The sequence below is a fragment of the Amaranthus tricolor genome, chromosome 12 (assembly GCF_026212465.1).
Source record: "Amaranthus tricolor cultivar Red isolate AtriRed21 chromosome 12, ASM2621246v1, whole genome shotgun sequence".
Lineage (NCBI taxonomy): Eukaryota > Viridiplantae > Streptophyta > Magnoliopsida > Caryophyllales > Amaranthaceae > Amaranthus > Amaranthus tricolor.
Window position 1 is genome coordinate 4,958,174 of NC_080058.1, and position 26,148 is coordinate 4,984,321.

General features: G+C 28.7%; 1 protein-coding gene across 1 annotated transcript; it reads right to left on the bottom strand.

The window, feature by feature from the left end:
• Nucleotides 1-1,338: 1,338 nt before the first annotated feature.
• Nucleotides 1,339-3,742, bottom strand: LOC130828247 (probable polyamine oxidase 5). Its single transcript, XM_057694104.1, has one exon. It carries the CDS (start codon nucleotides 3,315-3,317, stop codon nucleotides 1,701-1,703), a length of 1,617 nt encoding a protein of 538 aa, XP_057550087.1. The 5' UTR covers nucleotides 3,318-3,742; the 3' UTR covers nucleotides 1,339-1,700.
• Between the last annotated feature and the right edge of the window lie 22,406 nt (nucleotides 3,743-26,148).

The window sequence follows — 26,148 nt, forward strand, 5'->3', positions numbered from 1 at the left end:
GTATTGTGATTTGTGAAAGCTATTGATGTTCTATGGAGTAACAAGTAGCATACTAGCAAGCTAGCGTTCAACAACTAGCTAGCATACAAATATTTTTTAAAATAAAAGTATTTCCCATATAATAAATAAATGGGTGACTCCAATCTTTTAAAATTTAAAGCTTTTATATTTTATTATTATTCGCTTAATGACATTTAAAATTAAAATTAAAGGTTTGAGAGGAATATGTCAAAGGAGTTTTTGATCCAATCCATCTAACTAGTTAAAAATTGCCTAAATTATAGGTGTGTTTGATAATTAATTTTTTTTTTTGTTAAATTTTGACTTTTTAGGTTGTCAAACGGAAAAAAAAAACTTTATTTGATAAATAACTTTTAACCTAGTTGAAAAGATAATTTTTAAGCCAAAACTTAACAGATATCGGCCAATGGGCACTAGCTAAAACAAACACACTTTAACCAAAACCAAAAACCTAACGGCCCGTTTGGTTGATGGTAATGAAGTAATGGGAATGAAATGTTGTAATGGCAATAGTAATGAAGGAATAGATATGAGAATTGGTAATGAAGATTCTTTTGTTTGGTATGCATGACTAAAGAATGGTAATGGAAGATAATATTCCATTGATTGCATTTGGTTGTTAGTAATAAAAAATGGTAATGACTCATAGTTTTATTATTGTATATTTGTATCTAAAAGCGTTATTGTATCTAAATTATTCTATCTAATGATTCTTTTTTTAATAATAATATTTTTTTGGATAATTACATACATTACCTTTTTTTTCTTCATTATTTTTTTTCTTCAGCTCGAAACAACATTACCTTATTTTATTACCACAGTAATATTTCATTACCATTACCGCCTAATACCATGTTGTTTGATGGTAATGAAAATGGTCCTTTTTGGTAATTTCATTACCTTATTTTATTACCATCCATTACCATTGAAGGTATCCAAACAACCAAAATTTTCATTACTTAATTTTATTACCATTACCGCCCTCTAATACCATGTACCAAACGGGCCGTAAAAGGTATAAATAATTTTTTTATTGGCTTTTAACTTTTAATATAATTTTTCTTCAATAGTCAGTCATACCCAGTAATTAATTTTTGTCAAATTTACATAGTAATTAGTTTAAAAAGTTAGCAAAATAGTCAATATTTTCAACCGATCAAATCAGCAAGTATCCACTTTTCAAACAACCCTATAGCAACAGTATATTCAAATATAAGAGTGAAGATAAAAAAACTAAAATACTCCAGTAAAGTATTCCTATGTTTTACTCATGCTCATCATTTTAAATTTCGATATAGATCTTGAAGTGTTGTTTTGCATGGCAAAAGAGAATGTGCTTGAAAAAAGAGCACTTGAAATAGAATAAACTTTTATAAGGATAGGGGGACTAAAAAGACAAGTAGCACGAGCTAAAGTAAATCAGCAAACAAAATCAAAGCTATAATCATACTCAAAAGAAGCTTCATCTGTTCATCAATTACATCTAAAAGCTGTCCCAACCACTCTTTTTTCATTTACTAATAACCATTATCTCTCTTACCAATTGAGTGTCCTAAGTAACATTGAACAGTACAAACTGTCCTATAACCAAGGAGACACCCACCAACCAGTAAAACAAAAAAAATTTAAAACTTGTCTAATTGTTCAAACCAACACATCAATTTTGTGTTGTACAAAATCTATAAAATGTTTGTAACATTTTGGATCAATTGGTAGTGTTGAACAAGCCTATTAGCTTCCCTTAACCCACTGAAATAAGCCCCATGAGTTGTTGAGTAATGGGTTCTGTGTGTTGCTTCACCAGCAAACAGAATTTGTAATGGAGGGCAGCAATGGCTGCCATCTTCAGGTGTGGGTGTAGGCAATGGCTGAGCCAATGAGTCAAAATCGTTGCCACTCGATCCGACTGCAACATAGCTGTATGAGCCCAAGAACAAAGGATCAGTACCCCATTTGCTCTTTAAAACTGTCCTGAATTGGAACTTTGATTCATTACAATCTGTATTTCCATTGCATAATTCAAGGAATTGATTTGGGTTTGTGATGAAACTTGATATAGTTGTTGAAACACCTTCAATTATAGTCTCATCGTCGAGCGATTCGAGCTCTAGAGCTTCTTTCCCTGCAAACCAACCAAGTAAAACACTTGAATTGCTGTAAATTGGGTATAAAGATGCTGTTTTTCTCATCCACCATGGTATTTTTTTGTGCCTAAACTCTGATTCTGGCCTATGAAACACCATTTTCATGAAGGGGATTTGGCCTTCTTCTGGGCTTAATTCTAAGAACAGTTTGTTAACAACACCATACCCAAGTCTCCGAATTGCTTCCTTCTTGAATAATGGAAGTGGTGGACTAAATAACCCTCCATCAGATTCTTCTTTTAATCCAGCTTTTAGCACTCCTAAAGAAACTGTAACAATTACATGATCAGCTTGCATAATTGACCCATCAGAAAAATGCAATTTCACAGGTTTTTTACCACTTTGATCATCATGATTATCAGATTCTAAATCTAACCATTCAATTTTCACCACTTTTTTACCTAATTGGATCAAACCAGGAGGTAAAACTGAAGCTAAAGCTTCAATAATGGTTATATACCCTTTAGGGATTGTGATTTCATCCCCAGAAAACATTCTATACTCACTTTCTGCAACATAATCAAGATTAAACAAATCACCAGCTCCTGTATAAGTTCTCTGGCTATTCTCAAAAACACCAAAAATGGCTTCTTCCAACATTTTTTTACTCCAATTCCCACAAATTTTCACATCTTTATTGTCTCCCCCATTACCTTCCCTTGAATCCCAATACTGTTGAAGTCCAAGCTTGAGAAATGAACCAATGCTGCTGACTTGGGTCCCACCAAAACCACCATTTTCACCCTTTCCTTGAGCAATATTCATCAAATTATGAAAAAGTGATGAAATGGGTTCAACAATATTTGGATTAACAACATACCCACCTTCTGCTCTTGTCTCAGCAACAGTCAATTTCTCTTCATGCAAATCATCCATACATTCCCATGGTTTTTCACTCTCAAAAGACTTAATCTTTTGAGCAATTTCATAAATTGGACTACCACAAATCCCATGAATCCAAGTAGCACCCATTTCAATTAAATCACCCATAAACTCTGTAGTATTAATCCTTCCCCCAATTCTATCCCCTCCTTCAACTACACACAAATCAAACAAATCTTTTACCCCTCCTTCTAAATACAACCTATTAGCAGCCGTTAAACCCGCCATTCCTGCACCAATTACCACAATTTTAGGCCTTTCAACCACCATTTTAAAACCCCTTTTGAACCGTTATTAATAATCTTTGATTGAAGCAATTCAACAAACACTACACCGACATTCACAAAAAAGAAGAGAGAAATGGGGAAAAAAGAGAGAGAAAAAGAGAAAATAATTGAGATTTGTGTTGTGTGTGGTGGAAAAAAAGAGGTGTTGATAAGTAATTTTTATAAGGGTGGGAAGTTATAATGAGTTGTTTAATGGGATCTTTAGTTTGGGCACACACACACAACAAAACTACTGTCACATTGGCAGCAGCCAGCAATTTCATATAAACAATAGTAGTAATTAACTAATTAGTATTTTTATCATGTTTTTTTTTTAATTTTTATTACTTTATAATTTGGTGATTGTAAATAAAGACATGAAAATACTTTTATTGAGCTCTAAAAAAATAGACCTAAGAGTGTAGGACTGGGAACCAGGATGGTCCTTAGAGTTAGGGACACTAGAATGATTCCTACGGTTAAAATAGCTCCTCACTTGAATTTCATTATTGCAGATGTGTGGTCTTTTTCGAGGTGAATTGTGTGTCTTTGGTGAGGTTAATGGACTAAATTGTTGAATCACCGCTGTTATTTTGATTTTATAATTTATAATTTAAATTAAGTGAAAGTGCAATTATCATAAAAGGTTTCTGGCAGAGGACTGATAGCTGATTATAGTGGCTAATCTAACCGGTGGCTTTATTTATTGATTTGACCAGCTTATTTTGATTCCACTACTATAAATAGTTTGTTCAAAAAGAGCTTAATTATAATAATAAGTTGTTTCAATCAGCTAGTTTACCAAACATTAACATTAGCTGGTTTGACCCTTAAATTCTCTATTTGTATCAAAATTAGGTAAATTGTCTAATAACCTAATTTTGCCAGACACTCACAAAAAAATTCAATATAAATTAACGTTTCAATTCAACCCTAAAAAATAATATTTTATAATTTATTTCGACTAGTTTCATATTGTGAGATTAATTTTTCAATTGCCAATTGATTAGTATATAAAGAATATCTTTGCTTTATAGAAGAATAAATAATAAGTAATAAGAATATTAAGAGAAAAAGATTATACAGAATATGTGTAGCTTAGTTGGTCGTGATTGTTCCCTTAAAAACTTCAATACTAGTTTCAAACTTTATGGGCATGAAATTCAATTGGATATGCCCCTAAAAACTACTCTATGTCTTCAAAGATATTGCTATGGAATATATCACACAGTTGCACTACTATTCATGAATGGTGTATTGAAATGTTGATAGGTTAAACTATAAGAAATAAAGATTGTGTTGGAACATTATTTAAAATTAATTTGTTATAACACATAATAATATATATATATATATATATATATATATATATATATATATATATATATATATATATATATATATATATATATATATATATATATATTGGTATACTCATGGAGATCTTGTGGGTACAAAGAGAGAATAAAAAATACATCCTCCAAATCTTAGCATAAGAATTATATTTTTAGGTATTCTTATTTCTTGTAAAATAAATCTCTTAATTTCATTATTAAAAGAAGTTTTACTTGATTGAGATTTATCTCATTACTTTAAGTTTATAAGTTTGAATTTATTAATTGAAGGACACTTAAAAAGAATTTCCTCACTCTTCCCCTAATACCAAGTATTTGGACCTTTTGATAGTTATTTATGTGAGGATAATTCTATGGCTTGTCTTTTAAATAAATTATTATAATAAATTTAATAAAATGTAAATGTATTGAAATTAAAAATAATTTATTTAGATTAATTGTTGGTGGTAATTAGAAATAAATAATAGTTAATAATTTGTGCGGGAAAAAATTGTTAGAAATTATTTTTTACTTTTGAATATCTTACTTGTACTTTAATATATTTTAAATAGTACGAAAACTAATGGCTTAGATCTCAAAAGCGAATATTTGATGTTTGAAATTGCATAATTGTGATTGACTTTAAAAATTAACCATTACGGAATTTATTCGTACTGTCCAACTTAAAAGCTTAATAGATATATTTATATTATCTTCTAGCTACATTTTAAGATTAATATAACTCCTTCTTAAATTTTATTTATTGGAATATGATCTTTATGGCTCTTGTCCACTTTTCCTCTCAATGTTCTCTTTTTAGCTTGACTAGTTTCCCATATCTTCTCCCCCCACTCAGGTGCACTTTACAAGCACATCATTAATTTGATTTTAACCTTAATAATTCATTTTCTCGAATCCTATAATATAAAAATATATATAAAATATAGGAGGATAAATAAACTCAAATAAAGGAGGCATAAAAGAAACGATTGAAATTATGCCACTATCAAAACAAATCATCATCAACCAATGTCAAACTCATAAAAACTATACTTAGGCTATGGAGAGGGATAGACGACAACAACTTATACTCATAAAAAAGAATGTGATTAAAGAGTACCTCTATATCTTATAAATTGTGATAGATACATAATTGATCGATAAATAGCTTCATGCATTATTATTATTATTATTATTATTATTATTATTATTATGATGGTAATTAAGCGTTAAATAACTATTATCAAAATTTTCGATAATCGGCCTTAATATAACCATATAGTGGTGCTAGATTTTTGCATAAAGTAGTATAATTATATTTGAAATTTTAATATTTTGATTTAATTAAGAGATCGGATTAAAATTTAATGTATACTAAGGGAATTTGTCATTAATAATACAATTCATTTGTAATCTGTTGAGAATAAACTCACCTATGATTTATTTTTGAATAAACTCATCTAAAGAGGTTCTTTATTGCAAATAATACAACCTATTCACAATCAGCTAAGGATGAACCCTTAGTTACATGTTTAGTAACTTATTAAACATTAGATAAGTTTATTTTCAACAAAAAACCCCTTAAGTGAATTTATTCAAAAATAAATCATAAGTCGATTTATTCTTAGCGGATTGCAAATAGGTTGTATTATTAATAACAAATTTTCCAATATATTATTATTATGTAAATTGTTGCTAGAATCAAGAGCATTAAAGATAGCATGTTGCATCTTACATGTACAACTCTATCAAATTGGGCCCTAAATAATCAAATCCCACGTAGACTTTATTTGATTCAAAATTATTTGAGTATAAAAAGAATATTACATTTGGTTCAGATATTAATTGGAATCATCTTGAATATTTATGAGGACTTCTGGACTTGTATAAAGTCTGAGAACACGAAGCTTATAAATAAATAACTAACAAATCTTGTAAAATTAAGTTGATTATTTTCTTAAAAAAATATTATTTTCAAGAACATTATATATATATATATATATATATATATATATATATATATATATATATATATATATATATATATATATATATATATGATGGAGGCATTGTTAATTAAGTTGATTTTGTAAAAGATATGACCGATACCTTCATAAAGTTGGACACTTTAAAAATTGTGACTGCATTAAGTTAATTTTTTAGTCAATGACAATGCTTAATTGCTTATAGTATTCTTTAGCTTAATAGGGTTTTACCTTAATAGAGAAGTTTTCTACAAAAGTCACTTTTGGGAAATACATTTATTGATGAAAAGAAGAATGAATAAAGGTCATATTTATTCACTTAATAATATAAAGTCCAAAATACTTAAATTAAAAAATAAAATAAGTTTAATAAAGATAATGGAGTAATATAAAAGACAAATTAGTCAAAAAAACACTAAAAATATGTTAATTTTTTAATATAGAATAGGCTGTGAAAATGACAGGACTACAAAAAACACGATATATTATGAAACTCAAAACCTCAACTTATACATACATGTTTCAATTTAAGGTAAAATGGAATTATGATAAACAGTTAAATTTAATTTAGAGTGAAGAGGGCAGGCTTAAAAATGTGTTACCCCTTTGATCTTCCTAATAATAAGTAATTAATGAGGATTAATGGGTATCTGCACAGTCTTTAATGAGTTTAAGAAAGAGGAAAAAGTAATGATAGAATTATGATGATCATTAAATGAAAAGCAGATCTAATCACAATAATATTGATGATTCATTTTTTGTTGCCTACTTTTATAAACATTTTTTTAATTAATATGAGGTTAATTAATGAATTATGTACGATGCTTAAGAATTTGTAACCAAAATTAAGAAAAATTGCTTTTTTTAATGGATGATCTTAAATTAATACTACTACTTTTGTTTTATTTTGTTAGTTACGTTTCTAATATCTTATCCTTATACATGAAATGAAAGAAATATATTTATGTGTAATTTTGTTAAATTCGTCTGAATTTACTAAACATTAATTATATGAAATGTTTTTATGTATATTAGATCACTAAAGTTGGAGCTCAGTTTTGGATTAGTTAGTGCTTTATTTTGGATCTATTGGTGCTCAGTTTTGAATCAGTTATTGAAGCTTCGTATTTTTAAGCCTTAATGTTCATCAATTTATGGTAATCTACAATCAGAGCCTCCATGGCTGCAAACCCAACTGTTCAAGTAACATTTCATGGAGATGATTAGTCAAAATTCATTGTTTGTCGAATGACTATTAGAAAAAATTTGGGTCATAAACTAAAGGCAGTATAGGATGATATACATAATGCAACATAGTACGTCCTATGTATATTATTATTTGTACATTTTCACTCTTTTGAGTTTGCATTTTCAACTCTAGAACTGCAAATATTTTTAATATTACTTTATATAAAAATAAAAATATATTTTAACTTGCTACTAAACATAACTTATAATGTAATTTGACTATATTTTTCTTCTTAATTAGTAACCATTTAAGGTCAACCATTATACACAAATCGTATACAATATCAATATGATGTACACTTTAATACATAGACATAGTATTTGAATACCTAGAACCTTTTTAACATAGAGGAGAACACATTGAGCATTCAACCTAAGAGATGAAGAACACTCGTTAGTCTTTACACCTTCAGTTTGTACAGTTATAATTTTAACAGTAAGAATTTAAAAGAAACAGATAAATTATTGAAAAAAAAAAAAAAAACCGGAATGGAAGTGCCAGGTATAGTAGCTAGGTCTAGCACAATTCAATTTGTAGTATTATTGAGAAGCAATTGATGTGAAAATGATGGGAAAGATTTGGAATACAGCAATTAATGGATTTATATCTATTTCCTACTTCTTGGTTGGCCCCACTCTACATTTTATTCTCGATCTCTATGAGTTTGGTAATATTTTTGAAAACGATGCTATATTAGAGTTTGAACAATGTGTTTTAAACTCTAATATTGCCAAGATCGAATGTATGAGATTTTGTGACAAACAAATTAAGCTATCAATGATATCGATGTTTGTAGGAGAAAGTAATGTAATAAAACCACACAAAAATTTAACGAGGTTCACCCAACTTAGGCTACGTCCTCCAGTGTGTAGTATCTCTTATATTATCAAAAGAGTTCAAAGAACTCTCAAATATGAAGAATTACAATAGAGAAGAGATATAGGCTAGTGTTTAACTTAGAGTGTATTTTTGTGGATGATTATTTATGTGTGAATGAGAGCTCTCTATTTATAGGAGAGATCTCACTAAGTAACATTAAGTACATTAAAACTATGAATAAATGATAATGAAACATCCCCAAGTACTTGAAAAGTCAAAAACAGCATCCAAGGAGTCTCAGAGACTTTGCTCAACCAAAACAGGGACTTGCTCGGTTGAGCAGTTTGGTCGAGCGGACTACAGGAAGTTTCTGGTTGCATTCTGTATGCTCGCTCGACCCATTCTGAGCTCGCTCGGTCGAGCTGCACTTCAGAAGGCTTCTGACAGTATTGCTCGACTTGCGTAGTAGAGCATCTTGAATTAAACCTTTGCACTTCTTCATTAAGTCCCATAACTCCCATGAATAACGCATACTTCATTACCTCATTAATCCATACTCTTAATCACCATCATAAACCACAATCATCAAGACTCAACTTAATACACCTACATTAACATACTCATTGGATTCCAAACCCAAGAGTCACACATGAATGCACACACCAAATGTGCACTCAAGTCATACCATTCATAACAATTTTTATTATTTTATAATATTTTATTTTAAGTAGAGCAATGTCATTATCACTTTTATCTATATATTTTTTATTTTTTTTTCCATTAATTATATCTACACAATTTAATGTTTATATAGCTTTCTTAATTTGTGTTCCACCTTCAAGTTCAACTTTATCTCAAAATGAGTCTAATGATTAATTAATACTCACTCCAATTCAGCACTAACGTTCCATTTGCTTTTTAGACACTATTTATCCTTTAACCTTAATTTGAATTTTATTATTAATTTATAAGTTAAAACATTGTAATGTGGGATCTTGTTTGATTCGTCTCAATGTAAGGATTATTCATATTAACTTTCTATAAATTTTAATAATGCACAATTAGAAATATTAAAGATTGACTAAGTGCATTACATAGAGTGGATAATGTAAACGGGACATTAATATTGAATTGGGACGAGAATGTAATTATGTAGTAATGTCTTTTTATGTGTATATGCTTGACTCATCTTTGACTCTAAAGTCGTTATAAGAAGAGTGTAATAATAAGCACATAAGAAGAAAACTTTAGTCGGTGGCCTATGACTACAGATTAGGACTTGTGACCACTCTTATTGTTTTGTTTGGACAACTATTACTGCAGGTTCTTCAGCCACACAACTTAATTCTTCAGTAATACTCTTATTTTACGTCACTTATCATTATTCACTAATTACGTTTTTTTGCAGTCTTTTTCTTAAATTATAGAAAATATTACTGTAAATAAAACAATTTTTTATTAATTTTTATATAATAATATCAACTTTAGTAACAATGAATAATACCAACTTAGAGGTTTTTTTCCTTATAATAATACCAACTTTAGTTTATTAGCTAATTTATCAATTTTTTTGGTCATATAATCTCCTATATTTTCATTTTTAACATATTAAGGATATTCAAGGAGAGCACCACACTAAGTTGGTACTATTCATAGTCAATCATAAGTTTGATATTATTGTAGAAAAATAAGCAAAATATTATATTGTTCCTGATAATTTTACCTAAATTTTATCCATAATACACAAAGTGCAAAATAAAAGGAACAAAGGAAGTATATACTAATACAAGAGGTGATAAAGTTTTTTCCATTGAAATTTTACTGATATAATCTCACAACATGTCATTATCAAAAGCAATCTCAAAAAGACCAATAGCATTTTCATGTTTTTAACACTTTTTTTTTTATTTTTCAAAATTTGTCATTGTCAATCCAAACAGGCGAAAATGTATATGTTTTTAGCATGGTAGATACACTTTGATTGTGCTTTTTTTTTATACTAAGGTAGAAATGCATAATTTGTGCATTTAAGCCCATTTTCGTTTTTTCATACTGTGAGATTAAATGGAATAAAATACTTAAAAAAAAGATCCACTAATTAATGATTTGTTTTTCTAAAATTGTTGAATAGTTCATATTTTACCTATTTATTATATTGACAAAATTAATTACATTAACATCCAATTGAGGCTTTAGAAACATACTACTCTTTTTGTTTTCTATTAATCCTCCCACAAGAAATATTCTATTTATAGATATAAATAGATATTATTTTATAAAATTAATTATTTACAAAATTTTAATTATTAATTATTTGTATTTGCTATGATATTATCATTATCCAAGTGAATAAATAATTTATTATACAACAATATTAAAACATATAATCATAGTAATTATTGATAATTAAGACGTTAAAGGTCTTCAATCATGATAGATAAGAGGGAGGATTTAGTTGAAAAAATAGCCGGATTAGTTTGCTTATTCATTATGTGATAATGATTTACTATCTAAGTTAAACTAAGATTTACATGTATATTTTTTTTGGTTTATATAAGAAAATATAGTGTTTCAATATATCATCACATATAGTTATAATCAATCAATAAATATTACATGTTTTAGTGAGTTAATTGTTTTCTTAAAATATCAAGTCAAATATCAAAAATTTCTTTATCAATTCAATGATACAAAAAAGACGGAAAAATTTTTAATGACAGTGTGACACGTGTCTTGAGTCGTTTCTTTATTAGTATTCCCTTTGTTCTTGTATTTTTGTCCACTTTGGGTTTTTTCACACATATTAAGAAAAATAGAATCTTTTATTGTAGTGGATATTATTTTAATTAGATAGTAGTGTGAAGTAATTATTGTATTAGAAGTATGAGAGAGAATATAAAATTAAATAAAAGATAAACTTAAAAAAATGATTATATTAATGTAATGAAGATGAGACAGAACTGTACAAAATGGGGGGAGTAACTAAACCACTAAACTTTTCAAATTAGGAAAGTTTTGGAGGGTATTCTAAAAAAAGGGAGGGAAAACATTCAAGTATCAAAAATACATCAACTTATATGTCCAGAATTTTCCACTTGGCCAACGTAGGAGTACATGGATTAAGAAATTAAATCTAGCTAATCATAGATTACAAGGATAATTTGAAAAAAAAAACCTTATAAATTCTGTTTTCAAAATATATAAGCTGCTACACCATAACAAATCAGAACCACCAACTTCATTTTCTGAATCAAAACCACCAAATAGAAGCAGAAAAGAAACACCAAACAGTAGCATCACAGCTGCTGACCCATAACCACATTAAAATTGAGTGCATCATTGCCTTTTAATGACTTCCAAAAGTGATGATAATGATCAGGGGGCTAGGTATTTTGGATCAAACACATATAATCCAGACTTAAGTTCTGAATCAAAAGAAGAACCACAGCATATGGAGGATCAAAAAGCACAGCAACAACCAAACCGTCATAAGCTAAGGCTCATCAATGAGTTAAGGTATCTTATATTTTAACAGATGTTGTCTCTAAAAACTAGTGACTCACTTCCTCATGGCACATTCAAAAGGATTACTCAAAAATATGGTTATCATCATAGAACCATAAGAAACTTATAGATACGAGCAATTTAAACCAAAGAAGCAAACAAGCCATACGTTCATCATCATCCTACCCAGTATATCTCGCTCATAGAAAAACTATGGACAGGGTCTGGGGAGGGAAAGACGGCGGCAACTCATACCCATAAAAGAGAGCGCGATCAAAGGAGTCCCCCAGCTCGAGAAGGATAATAAGACGTAGCTACACGGGAAAAATAAATTGAATGCATATAAATAAAATAAATAAGTAGAAATAACTACAAAAGAAAACAAAAAAGAATACAAAACTAATAATAAAAGAAACGACAGAAGTAAGATGGCAAAAACACCCAAAGGTAACCTAAGAGGACATCAGTAGTCTACATGAGTATGGCGCTTCCAACTACCCCTATCCCTAGTCAAGCCCTCAGAGAGGTTTAACTAATGTAAGTCAACTCTTATTTGCTCATTCCAAGTTCTTCTAGGTCTTCCTCCACTCCTCTTACCCTCTACTATAATGCTTTCTACCCTACTCACCGGGGCAGCGAAATTCTTTCTCTGCACATGTTCAAACCACCTAAATCTATTTTCGCACATTATTCCAGAAATAGGGGCTACCCCTAGTTTGTCCCTAAACTTTTAGTTCCTAATTTAATCCATCAATGTGCGCCCACACATCCACCTCAGCATACGCATTTCTGTAACTTCCATCTTATGTTCAAAAATCTTCTTTACAGGCCAACATTCGGTTCCAATTTTCCTTTTAAACCAATTTTCCAAAAACAAGCCATATGTTGTAGAATCAAAATACAAAAACCGTGGGAGAAAAAGAGTGGTGGTACCACCAAACATACTTGAGTCTAAACCAATGGGCAACCATACGTGTATTAGAGATGTGGCAACATGTTTAGACTTGGCACCGTCAACGGTTTGGAGGTTGATAAAAAGAGGCGAAATAAAGGCACATTCAAATCCATTATACCCGGCTTTAACCGACGCTAACAAAATAAGAAGGGTGGAGTAGATTTTAAGGCTTATCTAAGAGGACACCATTCAAAGACATCCAATATACAAAGCCATGCACGATTTCATTCACATAGACGAGAAGTGGTTTTATTTGACCAAAAAAACACAACGAGTTTATCTAGCACTCAAAGAAAAGATCTCGTATATGGCAGCAACGTCATCAAAATTCATACCGAAGGTCATGTTCTTAGGGGCAGTTGTAAGGCCTAGATAGAATCGATATAGCCAATGTACATTTGATGGACAAATTGACATATTCCCTTTCATTAATAGGGTGGCAGCACAAAGGGACTAAAAAAATCGACCAAGGGGGTAATAGAAATAAAACCAACCGAGTCAGTTACTCAAGATGTGTATAGGAATATGCTTATATAACGACTCATTCCAGCCACACTAAGAAAGTGGTCAACTGAAGGTCCTTCACTTATTTTTATTTAACAAGATAATGCAAGAGTTCATAACACAAATGATGACTTGATTTGGTAACAACGCAATAGGTAAGGTGGATTAACATTCATTCTTACACAACAACCTCCAAACAATCTGGATTGTAACATTCTTGATTTGGGTTTCTTTAGAAGCATACAATCACTAATGCATAAAAAGATGCCCAATAAGATGATAGAATTGATAACAGCAGTTGAAGATGCATTCGGAGAGTTACGTCCAAAAACTTTAACAAATGTATGGATCTCATTACAACACCATTCAAATGAGATTCTAAAAGTTAAGGGATGTAATGACTACATACAACCACACTTTGGAAAGAAGGTACAAGAAGACAATGGTAGGTTAAGGATTCAAGTAAGAATACCGACACAATTGGTTAGAGAAGCTGTTTCTTTTCTTAACCCAAACAGAGAACAACAACCAACACAAGCACTAACAGAGAATGAGGATGCTGCACAAACTTCACAAATAATTCATAAAGCATATGATAAAGCAATTGAAGAAACTCAGGGATGATCAACTACTCTAAGAAAAAGCCCCTCGGTTTATTTTGTATGAATCATCATTAAAAATGTGACTTTAAAAGCTTTGGAGCAACAAATTGTCAACCACATTCCATATCACTGATTAATGTTCATGTTTTTTCCAAGTGATTTCATTATTTAAAATTATTTCAGAAAAAAATCCCCCTGATTCATCATAGAGGTAATGCATCCTCTCAGATTATAATTGATCATACCAAATGAAGCCACTAAACATGCTAAAAAATCAAGTGATGTGTTTAGGTTTAAAAAATGTTACTCAACTAAGGAGTTAAAGTTATTTTTTCAGAATTAAGAGGTGAATAGTCCTCAACAAAAGAACATCACAGGAGCATGTAAAAAAGAAAACATGAAGAAACAGTCCCAAAACATCAACATAAACGAACAAAAACATCAATAAAAACCAAAAGAACAAAAACCACATGAACGCAAAATTGCAGCAAACACCAATACCAGATCAACATAAACCACATCAAAAAAACCAGCAACCAAATTATATCCCAAATTTCAGATGAAAGTCTAAAAAAACAAAAACAGAACAACCTTACTATCATCAAATACATTTTTTAGGGTTTAATTTAGCCCTAGAAGCAATAACATCTTCTGGAGTGTCAGGGACAACTAAATCGAGTTGATCTTCTTTCACATTTGGTGGACTTGAAGGATCTAATTCAGATAGAGAGTTAAACAACCATTCAACAATTGTTGGTGGTGGTTCCTTTTCAACAGCAGGTGAAGAAGGTAGAGATTCAAGATAAATTTGATGTAGCATCATCTTCAAGGAACTTGTGATACGCCTCAAAATCCTTTTTGGACCACCTTCAAATTTCATTTGAATACGAATATAGACTCCTATTAAAGGAACAAGAACAAAATTCTCCATACTCACGGAGACCATTGTAAAGAAACGAAGGAATTGAAGAATCACTCTTAGATTCGTTGTTTTACATCTCTTAAAAAACATATATACCTTAGATTTTCCAGGAATGGTAAAGCTTCAACAAGATGTTAATGGCGGATAAAAGAATAGGGGCCATACAAGTTCCGAAAGTTTGCCAAAAATCACAAAACGAACCTCAAAATGTTGAGAATTAAACGATTTGTATTTTGGTTCATAAAAATTGAACTGAAAATAACCAAGAAACAAGGGAGAGATTTGTAAAGAAGCCATGAAAATGATTTTCTGAAGAGAGAGAACCGTGTAAAAGGGGAGGGAGGAGAAAGAAATCAAATGCAATTATGAGGTACACAACCCCAAAACGTTTTTAAGAAACCAACAATTATTCTAGAATAAAAAAGGGGTAATGGGGTGGGTTAAAGGGGTAAATATGGGAAAAATGATTTTCAAAAAAAGAAAGTATTCTAAAATGGACAAACATATGAAACTACCCGTTATAATAAGGTGGAAAAACATAAAAAAATGGAGGGAGTATATTTTATTGATTAAAAAAGAAGAATTTATACATAAGTTTTCATCAATATTTACAAATTAAAATATATTTATGTAGGATTTTGCTAAAATTATTCTTAACATATAGAATTTTATTATATACTCCCTCCTATTCATCTTAGGAGTCCCATTTGACTTTTCACGGATTTTAAGGAGAGTCAAAAGTGAGACACTAAGGGAGAGAGTGGTATTATGGATTTTTTAATGTAAGGGAGAAAAATTAGTAAGTCTAATGGAGGGTATAATTGAAAATAAGATAAAATTACTAAGGGCATAAAAGTCAAAAACCCATACTAAAAATAGAAATGGGACAATTAAGGTGCCTTGACCATAAAAGAAAATTGGACACATAATCTGAATAGGAGGGAGTACTATTTTATAATTTTTTATAAAATATATTTATAAATACAAAAATTCTTGTATGAGACGATCTCACCGTTAGACGTGCTCTATATTTGGACTTAATAGTTCAATAATAAACATTTTTATTATAATAGACGTTTTATATGAACTTATGATGAACTCGTACAAAAGGGACCATCATAAATATTAGGTATCAAACACGTTATACACGCATTGAAAATTGCTAAAAATCAAATATGGACCTCAAACCAAAAAGAGGAAGTCTAAGTGAATGGCTGAAGTGACAATTCACATTTAATTCCAATTGACTACCTTCCAAGATATGATACTCCCTCACCATTTAACATATTGCAACAATATGCAATAGCTCGCTCAATTGTTCAGAAAAAGGTAGGTTAGATAAATTGACAAAAAAAATGTAAGGATACAAATTAAAGAAAATGATGGACTCACTATCTAAAATAGAAATATTATAAAATTAAAGGAATGAACGAAAATAGAATTTGTGGTAATCTCTTAGAAACAAAGATACTAAAATAAAAATAATCCCAACCAGCAGTCCGATAAGATAATAAGACAAAATTTTTATTAAGATCATCTGATCGTAAGACGGCTTAATATGGGCTAATCTAATTCTAATTTAATAAAATTAAATTAAAAAAGTTTATAGATAGTTTAAATTTTTTTAATATAAACAATTTGAGCTACTTATATAGGCAGGTATTATAATAAAACAGTCTCATATAAGATCTTCTAAGACAATAACTTCTAAGTTCGGCCTTAAGAGTTAAAATCATTTTGGATCCAATGAAACTTGTAGGCTTGACTCAAAAGTCAGGTCCAAATATTTCCATATTCACCAAAATTTGTTTATGGGCCAATGAAATCCACAAATATGGGAAAATTTGAAAAAAATAAGATTATTTAACAACTTTATTCCAAAAATAAATTTTGTGAAAATTTTATTCCCAACAAAAGCGTCCGTACATCTAAACCTAGGCTTGGTATAATGTCGCTGTTACTAACAGCGAAATAAAAAAAAATAGTAAAGTTTCAAGTCGTTGTTAGTAACAGCGACTTTAAGGTTGACCGGTCAACTCCTTAATCTCGTAGGTTGGAATGAGGAAGTAATTGAAATGACGAAGAAGAAACTTAAAACGCATTAAGTCGCTGTTAGTAACAGCGACTTGAGGCTTTACTAATTTTTTTTTAAAATTTTTTTTTAAATTCGCTGTTAGTAACAGCGACATTACACCAAGCCTAGGTTTAGAGGTGCAGACGCTTATTTTGGGAATAAAATTTTCACGAAGCTTGTTTTTGAAATAAAGTTTTAAATAATCTTATTTTTTTCAAATTTTCCAAATATGAAGTATATAGGCTTAAATAGTACTCCCTCTTGGATTGTATTATGATAATGGTTGTGGAGGGAGTAACAATATAACAACATTTTTTATGTTGTTTGGTATAGAATTAATAGTTGTTATCCAATATAAAAAAATAAAAAATATATATAAAAACATGTGAATTCATAGAGTAGCAATATATGTGGCTTCTAATCAACTCTTGTATAGAACAGTATCACGGTTAGACGAATTTATAGAAGAGACTGATTTGCTAAAGTGATTATTATAATCACTAAAGTGAAATTTTTAATTAATTTAATCAAATTAGTTAGCTCAATTTGTTTTTAAATTATTGAACAATAATACCGTCTTAAATGAGAATTTATGGGGCCTCTTCAGCGTAAATGGTTCAATGCGTGTAATTTATTTTGATGATCCAGCTAGATGGAGACGGCCCATAAATTTGGTCCAAGCCCAAGTGAAATGAGCCGAGTATTTGCATGTCAGGACAATGACATTGACGTATGCATGTGAAATTTCACAAGCAACATAAGAAATTCCATAACTTAAATTCTTGTATGAGACAGTCTTATCATAAAACGAGCCTTGTGCTTAGGTCAAATAGCCCAATAATAGAAACTTCTAGCATAATGGACCTTTTGTATGAACTCATCTCACAGTGAAACGGTCCCATACAAGAGGGGCTGAATTTAGAATCTTCTAATGTTCTGTGTTCATGTCCCTTAACAAGCTTGAGGTCTGGTAGAATTTACTCTTCATATTATTGTCGGTATTAATGGTGAGAATGACATTGAAAAATTCAGCAAGTCTTGTATGAGACCTTCTTATTATGAGATGAACCCATATAAACAGTCGATTTCTCTAATTAATCTCTTTAACACTGTAAGTGATCACATTTAGGTTATAAGTGATTACTTAATACTCCACTTTAAAGTTAATATTGATCATTTTAAACTTATAAGTAAATATTTTATGGTTATAAGTTATTAATTTGAGGCTGTAAAAGTTTAATGATCATGGATGTTTTATTTCAATTATTTCATTTTTTTCGCTGCATTAAAATTTAAAAGATGCATTATTACCATTACCATTTCAATGCATTACCGTTGAAATGGATTGAAATGGTGAGAATAACAAAGAAAAAAACTTAAAATTAATTTCAATTACTACAACATAATTTGTTTTCAGTGGTACATATTTAGCGATATTTAATTTAAATGTTACTTTCAAATTGTTAATAGAATTTAGTGATATTTATTAGACCCTTTAGCAGCATATTAAAAAATCACACAAAATCTTTTTGCGACATAAGATCTAGTAGCAGACTATAGTAACAATTACATATGTCATTAAAGACCAAATAAAGTGTCGATAAATCATTTATGGTGGAACTTTAAATAAAAGCCAATAATTATTACATTAAAAATATAAATTAGTGGCATTTTTTTAATGTCATTAAATCCAATGTCGCAAAAGGTTAAATTTATTGTAGTGAATGTAATAACATTTAAAGATGTGGTGTTATGTAGTAATGGAAAATTGGTAGTTGTTACTTGTTTTACAATCATTTCCCAGACCGTAATTTATGTAAATTTGTCAGGCCTCTGCAGATACTAAAATGTGAATTTTTTGACATCTTTATTAAAATTGTATGATAATATGATGATATAATATGATTTTATGATGGATTTATCTACCTTAAATTACAACCTTAAGTGATGTGAATCAACATTATGTTCATTTTAAACTTTAGAATTATTCTAATTTAATACAAAAATACAAATAAAGATGTAATTAGTACCTACTTTTTGTCAAATATTTCTACATTTAATTTCTTATATAGGGTCCTAAAATTTAAATATATCATTACCATGTAAGTTAAAGATTTTGAAAGTGAGGTTAAGGTCAGTTAAGTCTTATTAGGTCTATATTCGGTTAATTATAATTCATAAGACTTGATTTAGAATTGGACAAAATTAGTGTTTTGAAGTTTTTTTTTTTTTTTTTTTTTTTTTTTTTTTTTTTTTTTTATCAATGCTAATATTTTGGAAGATAATTGTATATTCTAAAAGTTTCAGTATTCTTACAAGTTACAACTTAGCTCTTGAATGAACCAACTATGTTATGAGCAGAACAAGCTAAGTTAGGGCTCTTTGATTTTTAAGGCTAGCATATTGGAATTTTAGATCCAATACATGTGGGTAATGATTGTTTAAATTACTTCTAATAATGTTTATTAAAGGATTTAATTATTCACATGAACATGTATGATTTAACCGGTTGAACTAATTGGTGAAGAATTGAATTGGAGTCTGTTCGAACCAGGGACATTACTACAAGATACGGTTATGAGATTTATATGATATGTATTTAAGTTTTTCTTAAAAGTGTTGACTTTTCTTAAGACAAGTCAACTTAACGTTCTAAACATAAACGTATTTGATTGTTGGGTACAAATCTATGTCAATGTTCCTCTTAATTTTTCCCTTTTCTCATCTGATCCAATAAAAAAACATATAGTCCATAACAATGCATATATTAGTTTTACCCTTTATACCCTCTATTGTGTTGGGATTATGTTTGTGTTAGCCTAACTATTGTGATAATAACATTTAATTGAAAATAATATTTCTTGAACTCACACGTAAAAGAAAAAGGGCAAAAGGTTTAGAAACGTCCAAAAACAAGACAAGTGATGATATATAAGGTTAGTGGCATGTGACATGCCATTGCAACATTTTCAAAGTTATAATTACACAACTAGAATATTTATAAAGTGACTTCATTAGAGCGACAAGTCAAATATTTGATCTTAGAAAAAGACTTGTATTTGGAGAGGCAAATGTTGTTATTAATTTTTAATTATGAATAATAATGAGATGAGATATTTATTTAAGTTACTACTTTACTTTGGTCAATTTGAGATAATTAAGTATATAAAATACTCTAAAATTATGGAGAAAAAAAAAATTCTCAAATGTACTGTCTTACAATGTTACTAGCTAGTAGAATTTAATACATAAATAATATTTATTTTTATATTTTATTAGAACAAAGCAGTATGTAAAAAATTTTAGTTATTTTTTATCCTCATTCAGAAAACACTTGTTTAGTGTTAAACATGAGCAACGTGTTTGATTGGACATGACCCCTTAAATTATTGTTGATAGCTACGCCTTAAAATACAAAAAAAAATGCTTAAAGAAATTAGAAAATGTGATTTTTAAATTCTTAGGTTGGGGTTACAATTTAAAAAATCCTTACTTTGAGCTATTATTTAAAAATCATAATTTTTGTGACATTTTATTTTAAAATTTCAACTTTAAATTATTTTTTTTTTAAAAATACACAGATTAATTAAATAATGAAACTTATTTGTTTTATTTTTATCTCCTTTAGTGATTGTCAATAGATTATGTGTTTTAAAATAAGATATCCCTATAATTAAATTTTTAAATTACTAAAAAAAATCATTAATAGGGTTTGATCTATTAATGGAACCATTATCATGTACCAACTTTTTCATTACATTTAAGTAATTGCTAATTTAATATAATAAAAAAACCTAACTATGTAATAGCACTTTCTAACAGAATGCACTAACTTAACTTTAGACACATACTAATTAAGAAAACGATAAAGAAAAATAAATTGCGTAAATAAGAATAAAAGTAAGAGAGAATATGAAAATATGTGTTAATAAGACCAAAAAGGCGATAAAACCATTATTCGACATAAAAAATATAACATAATATGAAAACTTACCGAAATAAAAAATATTGCGAACCTTTTAAAAACAAAAGGGTAATTTAGAGGAATAAAATATAGTTTAATGAGAATATGGTAATCAAGTTATCAACGACCCATTTAGTTTCTTTAATAGTGGGAATGTGGGATATTGTTATAGGGTAGTATATATATATATAGACCGTCAAAAATGATGCACATGATTGGATGATGATACAAATAATTAATACTCCATTTTATGTCTTTTGGGTTATTGTTTATTAATCACTTTTAATTTATAATATTTAATTTTTAATTTATAAATTAAAATATATTTAAGTGAAATTTTGTTTCATCTGTCTCTATGTGAAAATTATTAATATAGGAGTAACAAAAGAAGTGTCCAAAACAAACTCAATGACTCAATATTTACATAACCTTGTAACCAAATCGATTTAGAATTATTTTAAAAATTAATATGAATATAAGACTTGATTTTAAACCGATAAAAAAACTAGCCCGAAATCAGTCGAATGAATACCTCTAAATTAAGATTATCTAATGACCACTTTGACAAATTAGATTAAAATATTAATTGATTTGTTGGGATTTATGCATATTTTCATCGGGGTCATCATCCACTAAAGTATGTCTGTCATGGTTTTATAGTGAGTGGTGAATCGTCTATATGCTGTCTTTCAACATACTTTGATTCTACCAAAGAAAACTATTTTTATATTTACTACCACTAATAAGCTTTGGTTCCTTGTCATATTTGGGTTGCTTTTTAGTTTTATATCAATTGGGTTATGCTAATTGTAGTGCTTATGCTCTATTATACTCTTAGTCTTTTATCTTATAAATCATCATCATCATTATATCACATTTGTGGTATCATATTCGTAACAGTTATGATTAGGGTTTGGTGAAAGTTAAAATATGACAAATGATCTTCTATTAAAGAAGACTACAACAGTCGACAAGTGAGTCCCTCGACATAATAGAGACCTTCAAAATGAAAACAAAACCAAGGCAAACAACTAGGCAAATAACAAAGCAAGACAAACATAAAGACTGAAAACAAACCATGTAATAAAAGATAATAAACATACACATATTAACCAAAAAGTATGACAAGAAAACTAAAGATTGTTTAGAACATGAGTTTAACTCTCCAACTAGATTTATCTAATGTCAAACTCTCAAAGATGTGCAACTCGCTCACATCAAATGTCGAATTCTTAATCTCAAAACTATATAAATTAATGGATCATATTCTTTTGATTTTCTATCTTATCAACTTATGAATTTAAATCAATCATATCTTTTTCTAATCCAGCATTTTTAGGCTATCTTCAAGCCTCACCACCTTCTTTTTAAATTCCACAAGTTTTAACTTTCTATCTTTCTTTTTGACTCACTAATAAGTAAAAAGCCTATCACTTCAACACTATTGTCATGCATTAGAATATATAATATCTGAACTAAAATAAGTAAAATATGTGTGAACAATGTACTTTGTTGATCTTTTATTAACTTATTTGAGTTTATCAATTGTGAGCGATCTGAACTAATATGAATAAAAAACATATACGAGTATAAAAACCTATAAATACATTTTTCATGTATAATTATAAAATATTGTTTATTCTATTATCATGTGTAACTAAAAAAATATTATTAAATTATTTTTCGTAATTATTTGTTTATTGATTGCATAAATGATACAAAATATTATGAACTTATTTGCCATTCATATAATCATATAAAAAATACTCGTTTGTTTAAGGACAGAATATATATATATATATATATATATATATATATATATATATATATATATATATATATATATATATATATATATATATATATATATATATATATATATATATATATATATATATATATATATATATATCTTCTCATAGACTTATTTAGATATAAAAAATTAATGAAATAAATATTTTAAATATTTAATCCAGTTTAGCTTCAAATTTATTTAGGAAAAATTAACTGCCACATAATTAATTTTAACCATGCTAAATTAATCCTTTTGACAATGTTTTACGAAGTTGTCATTTATCATTTTTCATATCTTTTAACAATATTCATATTTATGATTACATGATTATTAAAGTTTAAATCAAAATATGAGCTATTGATTTTGTTTTCTAATGAAAAAGATGATACTTGAATTATGCTTGCAAAAAGAATAGAATGAACAAAATTGTGGGAAGATGCTTAATTGCTTGGTGTATCACACAAGATTTACTTTGAAGGAAACATAAAATTTGTGGTGGGAAACATACATTGGAACTTAAAAACAATTTTTCATGGCATTTCGATTTTTGAGTAAGTACTACTTTTAAAAATAAAAAGTTTTATATGAAACAATTTCACCATAAAAAGCTTTTTATATATAGGCTTAATAACCCAATTAATATATTTATAGGCATATAGTCTTCTTGTTTTGAGATTGTCTGGTCGAAAGATAGTCTTAATAAAATATTAGAAGAAGCTTAAGGAATCTAATTCGTTTGAATTGATAAAAGTGGCCACCTTATACAATAGATAATCCAATGGATAATTATTATGGTACATGTAAATGGGAAAAAAACGAACGGCTATAGGTGTCGCTTCATCAAATAGGAGTATCATCTTTTAGTTGCCCACCATTAATAACATCTTTCATTATTAATTATAATCAAAATTGATTGATGGAGATTGTATGACCAAAGAAATCGCACATGATAAGATTTATCTTAGAGATCGGAAAACCACTACTTCTTTATTAAGTAGTGATGAGGATCATCATCTTTGTTAACTAATAACTAGATTTGTACTTGTACAATAATAGTTTTTTTTAAAATTATTACCAAAAATAAATAAATTAATATTTTAGTAATTAATATTAATCTTTAAAAATTGAAATTGATATATATGACTAAGCATTAGTTTCTCCAAATACTTTTTTCACTTTTGACCTATTAACAATGCAAAAGCCAAAAACTAATCTAAAAGATTAAAAAAACTCAATCACCAAAACACCACTAGAGATAAAATTTTAAGTTAGTATAGTGATTGAGAATTTTCTTTTCACTCTTATGAAGGGATTCTCACCACATAAAAAACTAATTAATTTTCTTTTTAATTCTTACCTTATGAATTCTCTAGCCAAATCCTATATTAGAAAGAAATAAGTTGGATTAAAGGATTTATATTAAGGTGATGAATGATGCTCCATGATGAGGAAAAAAAATACTCCTTTCACCCTCATGATATATATTGCATCACCATCATCAGATCACCTACCGTATTTCGCTATATGTGATATGATCAGGGTCTGAAAAGGTAATGAAGGCGGTAACTCATATCCATAGAGAGTGTGACCAAAGAGTCCCTCGGTTCAAAAAAGATCCCCAGGATATTGCAACAACACATTATTGTACAAATGTTACAAAAATAGTGGGGATAATTCAGTCCTGTTGATATGATTCAAATTGAAAAAAATAAGAGAAAATTGCTATAACATTAATACCTATAGAGTATAGAAGAATAGAGTATTTCTTTCGTCACTAAAAAATTGCTATATTTTTTGTAATTTCTCTCGCTTACTTTGTTATTATTTTTAAAAAATATTGCTATTCCTTTTTTTAATTTTTATTTGCACATTTCAACTCTTCATTAATATCATCTATCAAATTTAAATAATCTTATTATTTTTTAATTTTTATATAATGCTGTTTCATATAAGTGGGATAATATCTAAGGATCCACGCAGTACTTGATTTAAAACCCTCTTGGCCGAGGCTGAAACGGAATAGACAGCCCAGTAATACCATATACGACTTTCAAATTCTAATACTATCACCTTGCATGCTTCTCAACATCTAATAGATGTGATGCCAATACTTATATTTCTAGTCATTCATGCACTATAAAATTCTTATCTTTTACTCATATCCTATTTTTATTTATTTAATTATGTTTATGATGACACTCATTATTCAAGTAATAATTGGTTTGAAATTAAAATATGATACTCCTAAAATATAGAAGTTAAATAAATATACTCCTTATAATTTTAATTTTGAGATGGTCATGAGTCGAGTTTGGGTTGGGTCCAATCAAATCTGAAGCTAGATCTATTAATTTTTGATAGACGCATCTCCGAATCTGGACCTTAGGGTCTAAAAATTATAGACTCGGATCCAGATCCACAGATCTGATGGGTATAGGATCCTAAACGGATCTAAAATGGGTCTTGATTTGAATATTTATACTTAATTTTTTTACATTTTAAAGATTTCATTAATACTAAAATAAATCTATAAGAGTTTAAATAGTGTTCAAATAACTAAAGTAGAGAAAATTCAAAATGTAAACAAAGTTAGCAGATTACAAGAATTTGATATAGTTGCCTAAGATTAATAAAGTGCAAAACTGATAACGTTAAAAAGTAGTTCACCTACAAAGGAAAAAAATACGAAATCACCATGACAAAAGTGCATGCGGTTTGGCAACATCAAAACAACTCCAAAATAGAAGTGATGTCCACCTATGTGGTGCAAAATGTATAGAATACGTGATGTTTAAATGACCCCATATGAGACATTATCCCGAGTGAAATCTAGAAAGGATTAAAGCATTGGTTCATCTATATGGGGTAGAATGTGCGCGACACTATACAAAAATATATCGGTTAATTTGGCTGTATTTATTATGACTCAGCTGGTCTCTAGATAGTATGACAAAACTACTTCAATCGTAGCTCTAAATAGGCAATATGCTATATGATGCCCTAGGACATCAAACTCGAAAAAAAATAATGTAAATTAATACTAATATACTGATTTAAAGATATAAGTAAATAATAAAAAATAAAATTTTCAAAAATAATGCAAATGTAAGCAATTTCCTTTTAAAATC

Bases quoted from the DNA above. Each gene is read 5' to 3' on its own strand.
- LOC130828247 (XM_057694104.1), bottom strand. From the start codon at position 3,317: ATGGTGGTTGAAAGGCCTAAAATTGTGGTAATTGGTGCAGGAATGGCG.